Source organism: Chinchilla lanigera, unplaced genomic scaffold (assembly GCF_000276665.1).
Source record: "Chinchilla lanigera isolate Chin_1 unplaced genomic scaffold, ChiLan1.0 scaffold00131, whole genome shotgun sequence".
NCBI lineage: Eukaryota > Metazoa > Chordata > Mammalia > Rodentia > Chinchillidae > Chinchilla > Chinchilla lanigera.
This window is the reverse complement of record NW_004955532.1, coordinates 2,812,615-2,826,981: the sequence shown is the minus strand read 5'-3', so window position 1 is coordinate 2,826,981 and position 14,367 is coordinate 2,812,615. Positions and strand designations below refer to the sequence as shown.

Sequence of the window (14,367 nt, the reverse complement as noted above, 5' to 3'; positions counted from 1 at the left end):
TAATGGAATATTACTCAGCTGTAAAGAAAGATAAACTCAAGGCTTTTATAGGTAAATGGTCACAACTAGAGACCATACTCATAAGTGAAATAAATCAAACGTACATGTGTAAGCACCACATTGTTTCTCTAGTGTAAAACCTGAAAGAGTTACTTTAAACTCAGAGGTATGATAGACATTGTGAAATGATAGGAAAGCACTCTAGGGATAAGGGCAATTGGGATGTGGGGAAAGAGAAGGGAAAGAAGGAGGAATTTTGTATGTATGTATATACAGGATAGTTAACATACTTGTTCTTCTGTCTTCTATTTCTATGCTGGAAGAAACAGTTAATGAGTCCTTGATTGATCAATATTGCATGTCTCTATCTGTTTTCATGAGAAACCACTTTGAAGATATCAATATGTAAAACAACAAGCATTGTTAATTCCCTACCACTTTGTTTGTAACTCTATATTGCGTGTACTGTTGTTTTGCTATTTTGTAAAAGGTTGTCTCTGTGTTAATGTTTTCCTCCTTTTATTTTTAAAATTAAAAAAAATCACAGGTAAAGTACATGTAATAAAAGAAAATGAATTCATTTAGGTATGGTGAGGTAGAAATATCTGAGGGCTATCCATGGGCATGTGTCTGGTAGAAAAAAAGAAAACAATTACCTGACACTCAGAGTAAAGGTCTCAGCTAGATATTTAGCTGTCATGGCTAAATACTTTTTTCTCTTCTGAATGATGAAATGCCAGAAAAACCTAGTTAGAGCTACCAACATCCTGCCAGTTGCTGCTTCTTTCCTCCCCCGGACAGCCTCATATTTAGGAGTCAATATGTATTATATGAATTTTCAATACATCATTTTACCTAAGTTTGCCAATGGAATCATCATTGAGACAATGGACAGATGTTTGCACTTCTCTCTCCCTACTCTCCCTGCTCATGTGTGTTTTTTGCACAGAGGCAAGAACATCTTGGCAATCATGCAAACTAGACGAGCACCATTAGATGGGAAAGTCACACAAGAAGTTCAGTATGAGAGAATACAATTAAAGTGTGTCAGTACTGTGTCAGATGTTACACCACACACCTGATATCACTGCATCCTTAACTTTTAGCGATTTCTAATAAACCACCTCAGGAAAGTAGTATCTGACCTATTTCATAATGATAAGAGAAACCAAATTCTCTGTCAATATTAACTCAGTGTTCTAAAGTTGTGACTTTTCATGCCACCATGCAAATGCTAACAAGAAAGAAGGAAGAACATTAATTTAGAACATGATTTAGAACATAATTTAGAACATGATTTTAGATCTAGCTTTGAAATTCACTCTGAAAACTAACAGTTTAAGAAAACTCAAGTAAATAGATATTTTCAGTTGAGGACTGATAGTGTGCTTATTTGAATGGGAAGATTGTACAGTTATTTCCAATGTCCAATAACTTAATCATTGAAAAACACTAAAAATTTTTTTTAAAAATAGTTGTTCTTTTAAATGCTTTATAGTTTCTCAAAGCTAAATTAACACAAATCCAAAGATAAAATAACTGGTGCATTGATAACCCCACACAGATAACAAGCCAGAGCAGTGCAGTGTTTCTGCTGGGCAGACATCATGCAAGATAACATGGTTACAGTGAGAAAAGACAAAGGTGCAGTGTTCACGAATGACAAAATACCGGTAATATGTCCAAACTGCAACTCATGGATTTTCAGTGTCTCCACAGGGTGTTAGGTAGGGACATGAGCATAGTGATATTTCTGTTATCTCTTTCAATAATGGAATGGATCTATTTTACCTGTCTCATACACTGAACTTTCTCATATTTGGTTTGAATAAATGATTCTCACACATATATGAAATAAACAACAAACTTACAAAACTTTTATCTGGTAGAAAAATAAGAGCAGCTAGAATCTATATCCATGAATCCCTGGCCTGTAGTTTTTTGCCTGTGTGTAGGAGTTGTAGCTGCCATCAACACTACCACTATCTGCTCTACAACAGTTTTCCCAGGGGCACATACTAGGAATCATTGACAAGAAAAACTTACATCCGCTGATCAACAGTTTTATTCCCATGTCAAAGTAAAGCATACTGCTTTAATTCTGTCACAATCAGAGGCACTCTATAGAATGCAAATGAACTGTTATGCCTTTTTATAACTTCCATTTAAAATTTTCCCACATGTAGTATGCAATTGAAAAAGAAAACCACCAAAAACTCTAAAAAGCACTATATCACAAGAAATTCCAAAGCAATATAAAGAAACCCAAAACTTACTTTACCTTTACTCCACTTAGAAGACCACAGAAAAGTCTGAATGCTCTAAAAACATTTTATGTTGACCACGAAGTTCATTTCAAATCATCAAAACTTTGTGTCCTCTACAAGAAGAGATGCCTAGACTCTCCTTCATTCCTCCCTATCCTTTGAGGGAGAAAGCGCCACTGCTTAAGGGCTCCAGTGCTCTGCCAACAAAGGTACTTTACTGCATGGCAGCCCTTATTGTTGCTGCTACTCTAATCCTAGGTATAAAAGGAATGACAAACATACACCAATTTTTCTCTCTGTCCAGAAGGCATTCTTTCTCTCATAAGGCTAGACACCTATCAAGAGTTCCAGATATCCCTAGACAGGACAATATCAGCCTCTTTCTCTCACTCACATGTAGCAGCCTAGGGCCCAGGATTTCCTGTGTGCTTAGGCTTGGCGTCTCTGCCACATTTATTTTACTTTATGTTTCTCACCTGCTTTTCTCTGGGATAGAATAGATGCACACTTTTCTCTCCCTCAAGTGGTGATCCAAAACTTAATTGTGAGTCTCCATGTAGAAATATGAGGTGTGACAAAAGAATACAATATGGGTTTAAATTTAAAAATGGTTACTATAAGACACACTGCAATCAATACCACTTAAAATACTGTCCTTTGTGTCAAACACACTTATCCCATCATTCTTGCCATTTTTGAAGTAGTTCTAGAAGCCCTCTTTCATGACTGTCTTCAGTTGCATAGTCGTGGCTGCCTTGATGTCCTGAATCAATTGAAAAAATTTACTTTTTGTGGTCATTTTGGCTTTGGGGAAGAGAAAGAACTCACAAGGTACCACCTCTAGTGAATAAAGGGAATGAGGACACCCATGAAGTTTTTATAAACCCACCTTTCCATTGAACGGCACCCAAGAGCAGCAGCTGCCACATTTTTGATGATACCTTGTAAAGACACTCACACAAGAAACTTTCCAGAGCTTTTTCAGAAAGTGGCAAGATTGATGGAACAAGTGTGTTCAAAGTGAAAGGGATTATTTGGAGGGGTATTAATGGTAATGTGTCTTTTACTATAAATTATTTTTAATGTACACATTCACAATAGTTTTCAATCACCCTTGTAGGCATAAGAAAAAAGAGTCCACACATGGTATGGTTTAGACGACTTCAAAGCATACTGAGAATTGGGGCCAAATTCCCAGCTAATAAGACAAAGCCGGTTTATTTTATTTTGCCTCACTCTCGTCATGTGTCTCTCTGAAAGCCAGAGATGTCTATCATCCACATCATCCTAATACAGAGTCTCAGTCTCACAAAAACATCCCGTAATTCTTACCTGATCTGCTTGCCTTCTCTCATGTCATACAAAGAAAAGAAGACATCAGTGTCTTCCCCAATGGTATTGTAGGTAAAACTCTTCAGACTGAGGAAGAAGTGATGCGGCACTGGCATTCGACAGGCTTCCCCATGACGTGGGCGCATCGTGTCCACCTAATGAGGAAGGCAAACATCAGCAATCTCCATTTGTAAATACTAACGATAAAATAAAAAATTAGATTACTAAGTTTTGTCATGATGTTTAGGGTAATATTTGTGACACTGAAGAAGCTTTCTCTGCTGTAAGGGTTGCTGTGCCATAGCCTTTGGTGGAGATGGACAGGCAAGGAGATGGATAGAGTAAATAGTCTGCAGGAGAGAGGGGAACAGAAATTCTGACTTACAAGCAAACTCAACTCTCCAAGTCACAAATTAAATTTTCTAGAGAACAATCTTCAAAGTCATTTCTTAGAGAAGCTGTTATGACACTGATGCACTTGACTTACACTGTTACCAGTGATAATAGTTACTATCCTAAATAACATTTTCATTTTCTCTCAAACTGATTCATTTCAGTCTTGGTCTACTTCTTTGTAATTGTGTTTATGTAAATTTGCACACAGAAATGGAGACTGGCTGAATCTGCTCGGAGGTCAAGGCAAGAAGAAAGTCAGCACACAATGAAGCAGTTACAGGTGTCTGTCATTCTTAATGCTTTCAGATGTTGTGATCTCTCAAATGAAAGAACTGAAGAAAAAGATTGGAAGACCTGGGAAGTCACTTACCTGGGATGTGCTCTGTTGTACACTCTGCCGGCTAGACAAATGCTATGGAAAGAGAGAGAGAAAGAGATCACACTACTTGAAAGAAAAGTAGCTTTTATTAAATAGCATCTTTGTGCTAAGCAGTTATTATACCTTTTACCTTCATGACCTCATTGGATTCTAATCTTGGTAGATAAGTGTTATTCACATTTAATGGAGACAACTAAAGTTTAGATAAGGAAGTGATTTGCTGAAGGCCACAGAACAAGAAAATGGCAAAATCTATATTCAACCCCAGCCTCTCCACCTTTGGGTGCCACACAAGGCACAGGTGGATGGCCGCTACTGTATTTTGTCTCTGGCAACATCTTCTCTTGCTATGCTATTTTCAGAGATGCCTGATCCACCTTCCTCAGTCTTTCCACCCTGGAGCCCTTTCCTAAAGGAGTTTCCTCTTAAACATCTCTCCATGTAATTTCTTTGCTCTTGGCTGATGTTAGAAGAAGTAGAGTCCAAGTTCAGTGACACCAGTCATAGGTTATAAAACTTTAGACAAACTATGTTTTCTTAAAATGTAAAGCTGACATAAGAGCCTGTCTTATCTTCTGCAGGAGGTTGTTGTGAAGCTCAAATTACACAATGAGAGTATATATGATAGGGTCATAGTAGAAAAGATGGGATACATGGATTTAAATCTTGACTCACATTTACTAGATGTATTTTATCATTTTTGATGATACCTTGTAAAAACACTCACACAAGAAATTTTCCAGAGCTTTTTCAGAAAGTGGCAAGATTAATGGAACAAATGATAAAATTCTGTGTCTAACTCAACCTCATAGGGTTTTGCACAGATTAAGCCAGCATACTGCCTATCATATTGTAAGTGGATAATAATTGTTATCCACAACTTGTATTTTAAGTACAACTGGTTATTATAGGGTATAACAATAATGAATATAGTTAGAAGTAAACTCTGGCTGAGAAGAATGGTGATATCATAAACATCTAGTGCCTAGGATTGGTAAACTGAACAACGAGAGTTGCTACCTTGCTTTCTTTTAACCTAAGAGTGTGGGGTAGCACCCACTTGGTAAACCATTTCACATCACATGCATAATAAGGATGGGTGCTATAGGGGCTGGGGATTTAGCTCAGTGGCAAAAGTGCCTGCCTGGCAAGCGCAAGGTCATGAGTTCAGTTCCCGGTACTGGAGAACCACCCCCCCCCAAAAAATGGGTGCTATAATAGCATGGTTTTATTTCATTTCCAAATACATACATTTAACCTTAAATAGAACAAAATCAAAATTAAATATTAATTTAAATGTGTCTCAGTGGCTATACTTCCTAATTATTAAATATCTACATGCAGAAATTCAGACAGTTTACAAAATGATGGGAAGCCTGCACTTACAAGCTACTCCAGAATATTCATTCAAAACCATCAGATATGCAATTCTGTTAGGACACAGAAGTAACATAGGAAATCACAGGACTGCATGTTCAGAGTTAGCAACCAGGTGAAATATTGGAACCTAGCAAAATAAGTAAAGTAACTGAAATAATGTGCTCTGGCACTGAATGAAGAGTGGCTCAGTGCATAAGAGAGAGAGTATTTCTTTCATGTGTAGTAAGTAAAAGGAAAAATTCAGCATTTTTTTGAGTATTAACTGTGGACAGAAATATGGCCTGAGCACATAGATATGAGTACAATCAAGTGAACAGAGACAGGAGTGATAATTCATGATCTCTAGAATCAAATAATAATAGAAACACAATGTACCACAATCTGACACAATAAAAACAGTTCTAAGAGAGAAGTTTATGCCTATGAGTACCAATATTAGAAAAAGAGAACTTCAGAACAAATAACCTAATCTTGCATCTCTAGGTCCTAGAAAAAAGTAACAACAAAACCAATTCCAAAACCAGTAGAAGGAAAGAAATCATAGAGATCAGAGACGAAATTAATGAAATTGCAACTAAAAAATTACAAAGAATCAATTAATTAATGAGTTGGTTATTTAAAAAGATAAACAAAATGAAAAGCCCTCAGCCAAACTTACCAAAAGATGCTCAAATTAACAAAATTAGAACTGAAAAAGGCAAGGTCATAACAGACACCAAAATCTAGAAGTTAGATAGAAATCTAGAAGATATTTATTTTGAAAAGTTACATCCAATAAATCAGAGAATTTTACAGAAATGGGTAAATTCTTAGACACATGACTTACTAAGAAATGAACAAAGAAATATTTAAAAATCTAAGCAGATCCATAATAAGCAATTACATTAATGTAGTAATAAAAACTTTACCAATAAAGAAAAGCTCAGAAACCACTGCAAAATTTTTCAATACCTTTAGAGAAGTAACACCAATGCTCCTCAAATTTTTCTATGTAATCAAATGAAAGGAATGTTTCCAAACTCATTCTATGAGGCCAGCATTGCCCTGATTCCCAAAATGGGATAAGGATTCAGCAACCACAACACCACAAGCCAATATCCTTGATGAACACAGATACACACTATACAATTTCTCAGAAAGAATTCAACAATTCAATAAAAATATCATACATTGGGCCAGGGATATAGCTCAGTGGCATAAGTGCCTGTCTGGCAAGTGCAAGGCCCTGAGTTTGATTCCCTATATCAAAAAAAATCATATATCATGAGCAAGTTGGCTTCAACCCAGGGATGCAAGAGTTGTTCAACATATGTAAGTCAACAAATGTAATATACCACATTAACAGAATCAAGGATAAAAATCACAACAGACACAGAAAAGGCCTTAGACAAAAATCCAAAATCCTTTCGTGTTAAAAACTCTGATGAAAGTAATTATGGAAGGACCTTACTACATACCAAAATAGCCAAATGTGACAAACTCACAGGCATCATCAGATTGGAGAAAACTGAAAACATTTTGTAAAATCAGGAACAAGACAAGGGTATTCACTTTAACACACACTGTTCAATATAATACTTGATGCTTTAGCCAGAGCAATTAGGCAAGAGAGAGAAAATGGATACAAATATGAAAGGAGGAAGTCAAATTATAACGATTTGCAGATAATGATTGTTTACATAGAAAACCAAAAAACTTTACCAGAAGCCTTTTTAGATCTAATAAAGAAATTAAGCAAAGTGACAGGATACAAAATTAATGCATGATAATCAATAGTGTCCCAGTACAATAATAATGAATTCACAGAGAAAGAAATAAAGAAAACAATTCACTTTGCAATAACTAAAAAAAAAAACAAAAAAAAACAAAAAAAAACAAACCTAGGAATCAACCTAACTAAGGCAGTAAAAGACCTTTATAATGAAAACTACAGTACTGTGAATAAAGAAATTGAAGAGGGCACTGGAAAAATGGAAAGACATCTCTTGTTCTTCTATTGGAAGAACCAATATTGTGACAATGGCAATATTATCAAAAGTGATCTATATATGTAATTCAATCCCTATTAAAATACCAACAGTTTAAACTAGGAGGTATGAAAGACATTGTGAAATGATAGGAAAACACTCAAGGATAAAGGGCAACTGGGATGTGGGAAAAGAGAAGGGAAAGAAGGAGAAATTTTGCATGTATGTGTATACAGGATAGTTAACATAGTTGTTCTATTGTCTTCTATTTCTTTGCTGAAAGAAACTGTCAATGAGTCCTTGATTGATCAATATTGCCTGTCTCTATCTGTTTCCATGAGAAACCACTTTGAAGATATCAATATGTAATACAAGAAGCATTGTTAATTTCCTACCACTTTGTTTGTAACTCTGTATTGTCTGTACTGTTCTTCTGCTATTTTGTAAAAGGTTGTCTGTCTGTTAATGTTTTCCTCCTTTTATTTTTAAAATAAAAAAAATACCAACAACGTTCTTCACAGAACAAGAGAAAACTCTAAAATTCATGTGGAATCAGAAAAGACCCAATATAACCAAAGCAATCCCAAGCAAAGAAACCAAAGCTAGAGGCAACAGAATATTAAATTTTAAGTTCTACTACAAAGGTACAGTGCCCCAAATGGTCACACACACCTAGAAGTCTCATACCCTGGAAGGCTAAGGCAGGAGGATCATATTGCTTGAGCAATTTAACGAGTTATACTAATATAAAGAGCTGGTAATGTAGCTCAGCATGAAGGCCTTGGGTTCAACCACCAGTGACAGTGACACACACACACACACACACACACACACAAAACTATAATAACATGCCACAAAAATAGGCATGTTTAAAAAAACATGCATGTAGCCCAGTGGAATAGAACAGAAGACAAAAACACCCCATGCACCTACAGTCATTTGATTTTTGACAAAAGGGATAAAAATATATTGGAGAAAAGTAGCCTCTTTTACCAGCCATGCTGGGAAGACTAGATATCCACTTGATGAAGATTGAAACTAGATCTCTATCTCTCACCTTGTACTAAAATCAAATGAAAATGGATCAAAGACCTAGATATAAAAACAGACACTTTGAAACTGCTGGAAAAAAAGGGGAAACACCTGAAACCATAGGTGTAAGGAAAGACTTCTTGAATAGAACTCCAAGAGCACAGAAAAACAATACAAAAAATTGACAAATGGGATTACATAAAATTTTGAAAAGCAAATGAATCAATGGAGTGTAGAGATGACATACAGAATGGAAGAAAATTTTTACCCCTTCTTACAGAGGACTAATAACTATAATATACATGGAACTAAAAAAATTAGCTCCCAAAAAGGAAATTACCAAATCAAACAAACAAGTGAAACAAATGTAGACATTTGGCAAGAGAAGTACAAAAGGTCATAGTGCAATATCTTTAGCCATTAGGGAAATACAAATCAAAACAACTTTTAGAGATTTCATCTGACTTCAGTCAGAATGGCTATCATTAAGAAAACACACACACACACACACACACACACACACTCACGCACACTAAATACTGTGAGGATGTGGGAAAATGGAATCCTTGTACACTGTTTCTGGTTGGAATATAAACTAGTGCAACCATTTTAGAAACTAGGACAGAAATTTCAAAATAGAAACATCACTTCACCCAGCTATACCTCTCCTGGATATATTTCTGAAAGAATTAAAGACATCATAGTATAGTGATACATGCGTACTCATCTTATAATGGAGCAATTCACAATAGCTAAGCTCCAGAAATAGCCTAGATATGAATTGACAGATGAATGGGTAAAGAAAATGTGGTATATAGACACAATGGAATAGTATTTAGGCACTGAAAAGCATGAAATAATGTCATTTGCAGGAAAATGAATGAAACTCAAGACCTTCATGCTAACTGAAATAAGCCAGACTCAGATTAATATTTCATGTTTTCTCTTATATGAGAAACCTAAAATATAAATAAACAAATCAGTAAAATAAAGGAAAGAGATAATAGGAAGCTAGAAGGCAGACTCTTGGAAATAAGGAAGGGGATTAAGGAGAGGGAGAGGAAAGGATGAGGGGGCTAAAGAGATCAAGATATGTTATATGCAAGTACCAATTCCCCCAAAACAAACATCACCATTCTGTATTACTAATAAGAAATTCATGTTCACTATTAACAATATTAGCTAATTATTATTGATTGCTAATGTTCATTCATAGGTCTGTATGTTCCCATGATACATATTAAATATAATAAAATCAAGTCTCCAAAAGCTGGGTAAACTATTGCATAGAATACACAAAAGAAAGCATATAAAACCAATTTTTAAAAACCCTTTCCAACCGACCAGTGTAGCTCAGTGGTACAGCACTTGTTTATCAGACATGAGACCCTATATTCAATTCCAGTGGCGGGGGCTGTGTCTTTAAACTAGGCTTTGTGCAAGAGATATTTCCCTGGTTTCTGAAACAAGGAACTGTGAACCCTGAGATATGGAGGTGTGTAGGCAGCAATTGTGTACCTGATATACTGTTAAGGGGCTTGAGCATATTTGCATGTTTACTTTTTCATTGTGGACCTTGATCGAGGCATGTCTTGATAATCTTATGCTTGTTGAGATGACCACAGAGATTTGGCTTGGAGCAGTATCTTAAAACTAAACCCCAAGCAGAAAAAGGATAGTGGAGCAACAGCCCCCTCAGTAGAGGCTGAATCCTCTAGCTTTGCTCAATCAGATAAGGAAGGAGCTGTGGGGGCTAAAAAAGAGCTTTCCCCACTAGAGGAGTCTTTTGCTGGGACTTCCATTACAGCCACTCAAAGTAAAATCGATAACCTTAACTGCACCACAAATGGTTACTTCCACTTTCTCAGTTCAGAAAATTTTTGCTGTGTCACAGGCTGAGACTTCCACCCTTCATAGAACAGAGTCATCTTTTCTTTTCCCCTTGCAATTGATACTAAAAGAAGCTGGAGGGTGGGAAGTGGGAGAATCCCTGGCACTAAAAGAAGCCAGGCAGGGGGTGGGAGAATCCCATGTCTACCCTATTGTTGAGGCCCAAGATCCCAATAATCCTGGACAAGTTATATGTCTTCATAAGGCTGTACCCTTTAAAACCTTAAAAGAACTAAAACAATCAACCACTACCTATATGGTCCCATAGCCCCTTTCATCTTGGGTTTTACAGAGCTCATAGGACAATAGATTATGGTCCCAAATCATTGGAAAGGAATGGCTAAACCATGTTTAAGTCCAGGGGATATTTATGTGGAAGAACATTTTTGTTGTGGAAGAATTGTTTATTGTGGAAACTTTTTTGAGTTGTGTGCGGATCAGGCCACTCACAATGCTGCTTACCACATGGCCATTACAAAAGACATGTTAACCAGAGAAGGTGCTTTTGCTGCTACAAACAGTCAACTTACTTTTGAATTGCAAGCATATGAACAAATTAAAATAGCTGCCACAAGGGCTTGGAGGGAACTTCCTTGAAACAGTGAGACATCCCTTGATCTGGAGTCCTGATAAACATTTTCAGGATTCTGTGGGATGTTTATTGCAGGATAGTGGGAGGGTTATCAACAATACAGAGGCTGGCAAGTTAACTGTTCAACAATTGGCCTGTGAAAATGTAAATAAGTGGTATAAAGAGGCTTTACCAGCCCACAAAAAAGCAAGCTAAGCTGTCTGAGATGATTCGAATTTGTGTAGACATTGGCCCCTTGTATGTTCAGGGATCTGCCTTGGCGGCAGCTATATCTCAAACTATTTGTCCACAGCCTAAAGGAAAGGGAAAGAATAAGGTTACTTGTTTCAGCTGCGAAGGCAGGGGACATTTTGCTCGAAATTGCTCTGCTGCACCTGTAGGGGCAGCACAGCCACTATCCGTCCTTTCAAGAAAACCTTCTACTATCTGTCCAAAGTGTAGAGGAGGATATCATTGGGCTAATAAGCATAAATCCAAGACTGATGTGGAAGGCCAACATATTCCGGGAAACTTCCAATGGGGCCTGTGGGGGTGCTTTCCCTATCCCTCTCCCCAACTCTGCCTTCCACTGCCAAGCACGTTTGTGACCTCTGGCAAGCAACAAAAGACAGCAGAGGCTTGGACCTCCGTCCCTCCTCCAGATTCGTACTCACTCCTGAATTGGGACCCCAAGCTATTCCTATTGAAATCTATGTACTTTGTCCCAAGGAGCAGTGGGACTCCTGCTAGGTTGCAACAGTCTCGCTTTAAAAGGTCTCCAGGTTTTGCCTGATATCACTGATGCTGATTATACAAGGCTGAACCCATATGGGTGAACGTGTGCTGTTCAACTCTTCGGTCATGAAATGCAAAATATCATTGTTCTCTTTTCTTCTGTTTAACAGTGGCTGTAGCAATTTTCATCCTCTTGGCAAACTGCATTGGCTAACTTTCCTGGTGTTGCTGATTATCATTATCCTTCAGGCAAATTGATTCAATTTGCTCCCCTCATACCCTTTGTCTTCCCTTCAGAAATAAGTTTGGTTCCCATAGAGGAAGGTGCCTCTGTTTTCATAGATGGCTCCTCTAAGAGCAGGGGAGTTTATGTAATGGCCTCCCCTTCCTGAATACAGGATATGGGTTTGTCTTCTGCACAGAAGACTGAATTGCAGGCTGTTATATGGGACTTGCAAGATCATCCGTCCACCCCCATGATCTCTTCTCAGATAGTGCTTATCTTTACAGTGTGGTGCATCACATTGAAACTGCCACTGTACACATTGGCCAAGAAGGTCTTTTTCACTTATTTCACACCCTCCAATTTGCCATTCAGTAATGCCACGTCTCCTGTTTTATCAGTCCTTTATGTTCTCATTCCCGACTGCCAGGGCCTCTCATTGAGGGAAACTCTACAACAGACAGATTGCTAGCTACTGTTACTGTTGCTCCTTCAGACACGGTTCAACAAGCTTCTGCCTCCCATCAAAATGCTTCCACCTTGAACAAATGGTTCCTTTTAAGTGAGAATAGGCTTGAAAAATTGTTAAGGAATGTTCCTCATGTGTAATATATCTTCCCTCACTCCCTATGAGAGTTAATCCCTGAGGGTTACATCCTAATGATCTCTGGCAAATTGGTGTCACTCACATTCCTGAGTTTGGCTCTCTGTTCTGGGTCCACATTTCAGTGGATACTTCCTCAGGATTAAGCAGCTGACCGTGTCATTGCTCATTGTTTGGGATGCTTTTAGTACCCTTGCCTGCCCACAATCACTTAAGTCTAACAATGGCCTGGCTTATATAAGTGCTTTCTTCCAAACGTTTTGTAAAACCTTTTACATTTCCCTTACTGTGAGAATTCCTTATAACCCTCAAGGTCAAGGAATTGTTGAGTGTGCTCACTGTGCACTCAACATTCAATTACAAAAACTAAAAGCAGAATCCTGCCCTACAAAATTCACACCTGATAATAGACTTCATTTGGCATTATACACTATTAACTTTTAAAATCTTACTATGGATAGGACTACAGCAGCAGAAAGACACTTTAATCAGGTAAAGGAAAAGAAGCTAGGAAGGGTCTTTTGGAAAGATCTTCATACTGAACAATGGAAGGGACCCAGCCTGGTACTCTTATGGGGCTGAGCATATGCTGTGTCTTTCCAGAGAATGCTGAATGGCCTATCTGGGTTCCAGAGTGTGCTGTCCAGCTGTATCATGGACCTAGACCCAGAGAAGAAGTTAGTTCTACCTTTCAAGAACCTGATTTTCAGTCCTATGGCAGTGATGCCTCACGGACCACACCACACCTGATAGACAAGGATGGGGCGAGACCTGACCTGGGGCCATAAAGAAATTGGCTCAGGATGCCCAGGAGATGGTAACCAAAAAATGGAATCAAAGGCCTGAGTAGGTGACAGAGTATATGGAGATTACTGGCCTGGAAGCTACCTGAAAGGAAAGGACATGAAAATTGCTAGTATTCTTCAAGACAAAATAAAATACAAAAATATTAATTATAGATAAAAGATTTTGTCCCTTTCAAATTCTTCTTGCAAGAGATTTCTAATAATTGACCTACAAAAAATTCTGACTGGTCTATTTATAATTACAAACTTCCAAAATTGTAAAAGAGCTATTATGATTCAAAAACATACTTGAGTACACTATGATTTTGTAAGAAGATTGTCTATGCATGTTTATTTGTGTAATCTATGAACAGCTGTTTTTTATTTGAACTCAACAATTTTTTTCTTTCATTTTTCTTTTACATTTTTGGATCATTTTATAATTTAATTTGGCTTATAGTTTTAAGAAGTATGCTTTCACCTGGGTGCCAGCTGGTCAAAATGATGTCAAAATTGGTTTTCTCATAGGTCATCAGAAATTTATTAAGGTAACTAAATGGGGACCCTTCAGGCTTGGGAAATTATTGCTTAGGGCTTCTTTTGATGAAAAATCATATACCAGCCAGCTTCCTGAGAAAAATCGTATCCCAGCCTGTGTTCATTAATAGGAAGCCACAATGATCTCCATAGCTTTATGGAAGACATCCTAATAAACATTTTTAAAAATATATTATTGTGATATGTTCACACTTCTTTTTTTTTTTTTTTTTTTTTTTGGTTTTTCTCCGGTACCGGGAACCGAACTC

The 14,367-nt window shown here is 37.3% G+C and overlaps 1 protein-coding gene across 6 annotated transcripts in view; it reads right to left on the bottom strand.

The window, feature by feature from the left end:
* Nucleotides 1-14,367, bottom strand: part of Dock3 (dedicator of cytokinesis 3) — a gene marked incomplete at its 5' end in the record, with an annotated part of 457,227 nt that overhangs the window by 246,945 nt on the left and 195,915 nt on the right. For all 6 annotated transcript variants that reach the window (XM_005410370.2, XM_013507624.1, XM_013507620.1 and 3 more), the window contains 2 exon segments: nucleotides 3,600-3,754; nucleotides 4,366-4,407. In XM_005410370.2, the coding sequence (XP_005410427.2) occupies nucleotides 3,600-3,754; nucleotides 4,366-4,407 (197 nt within the window).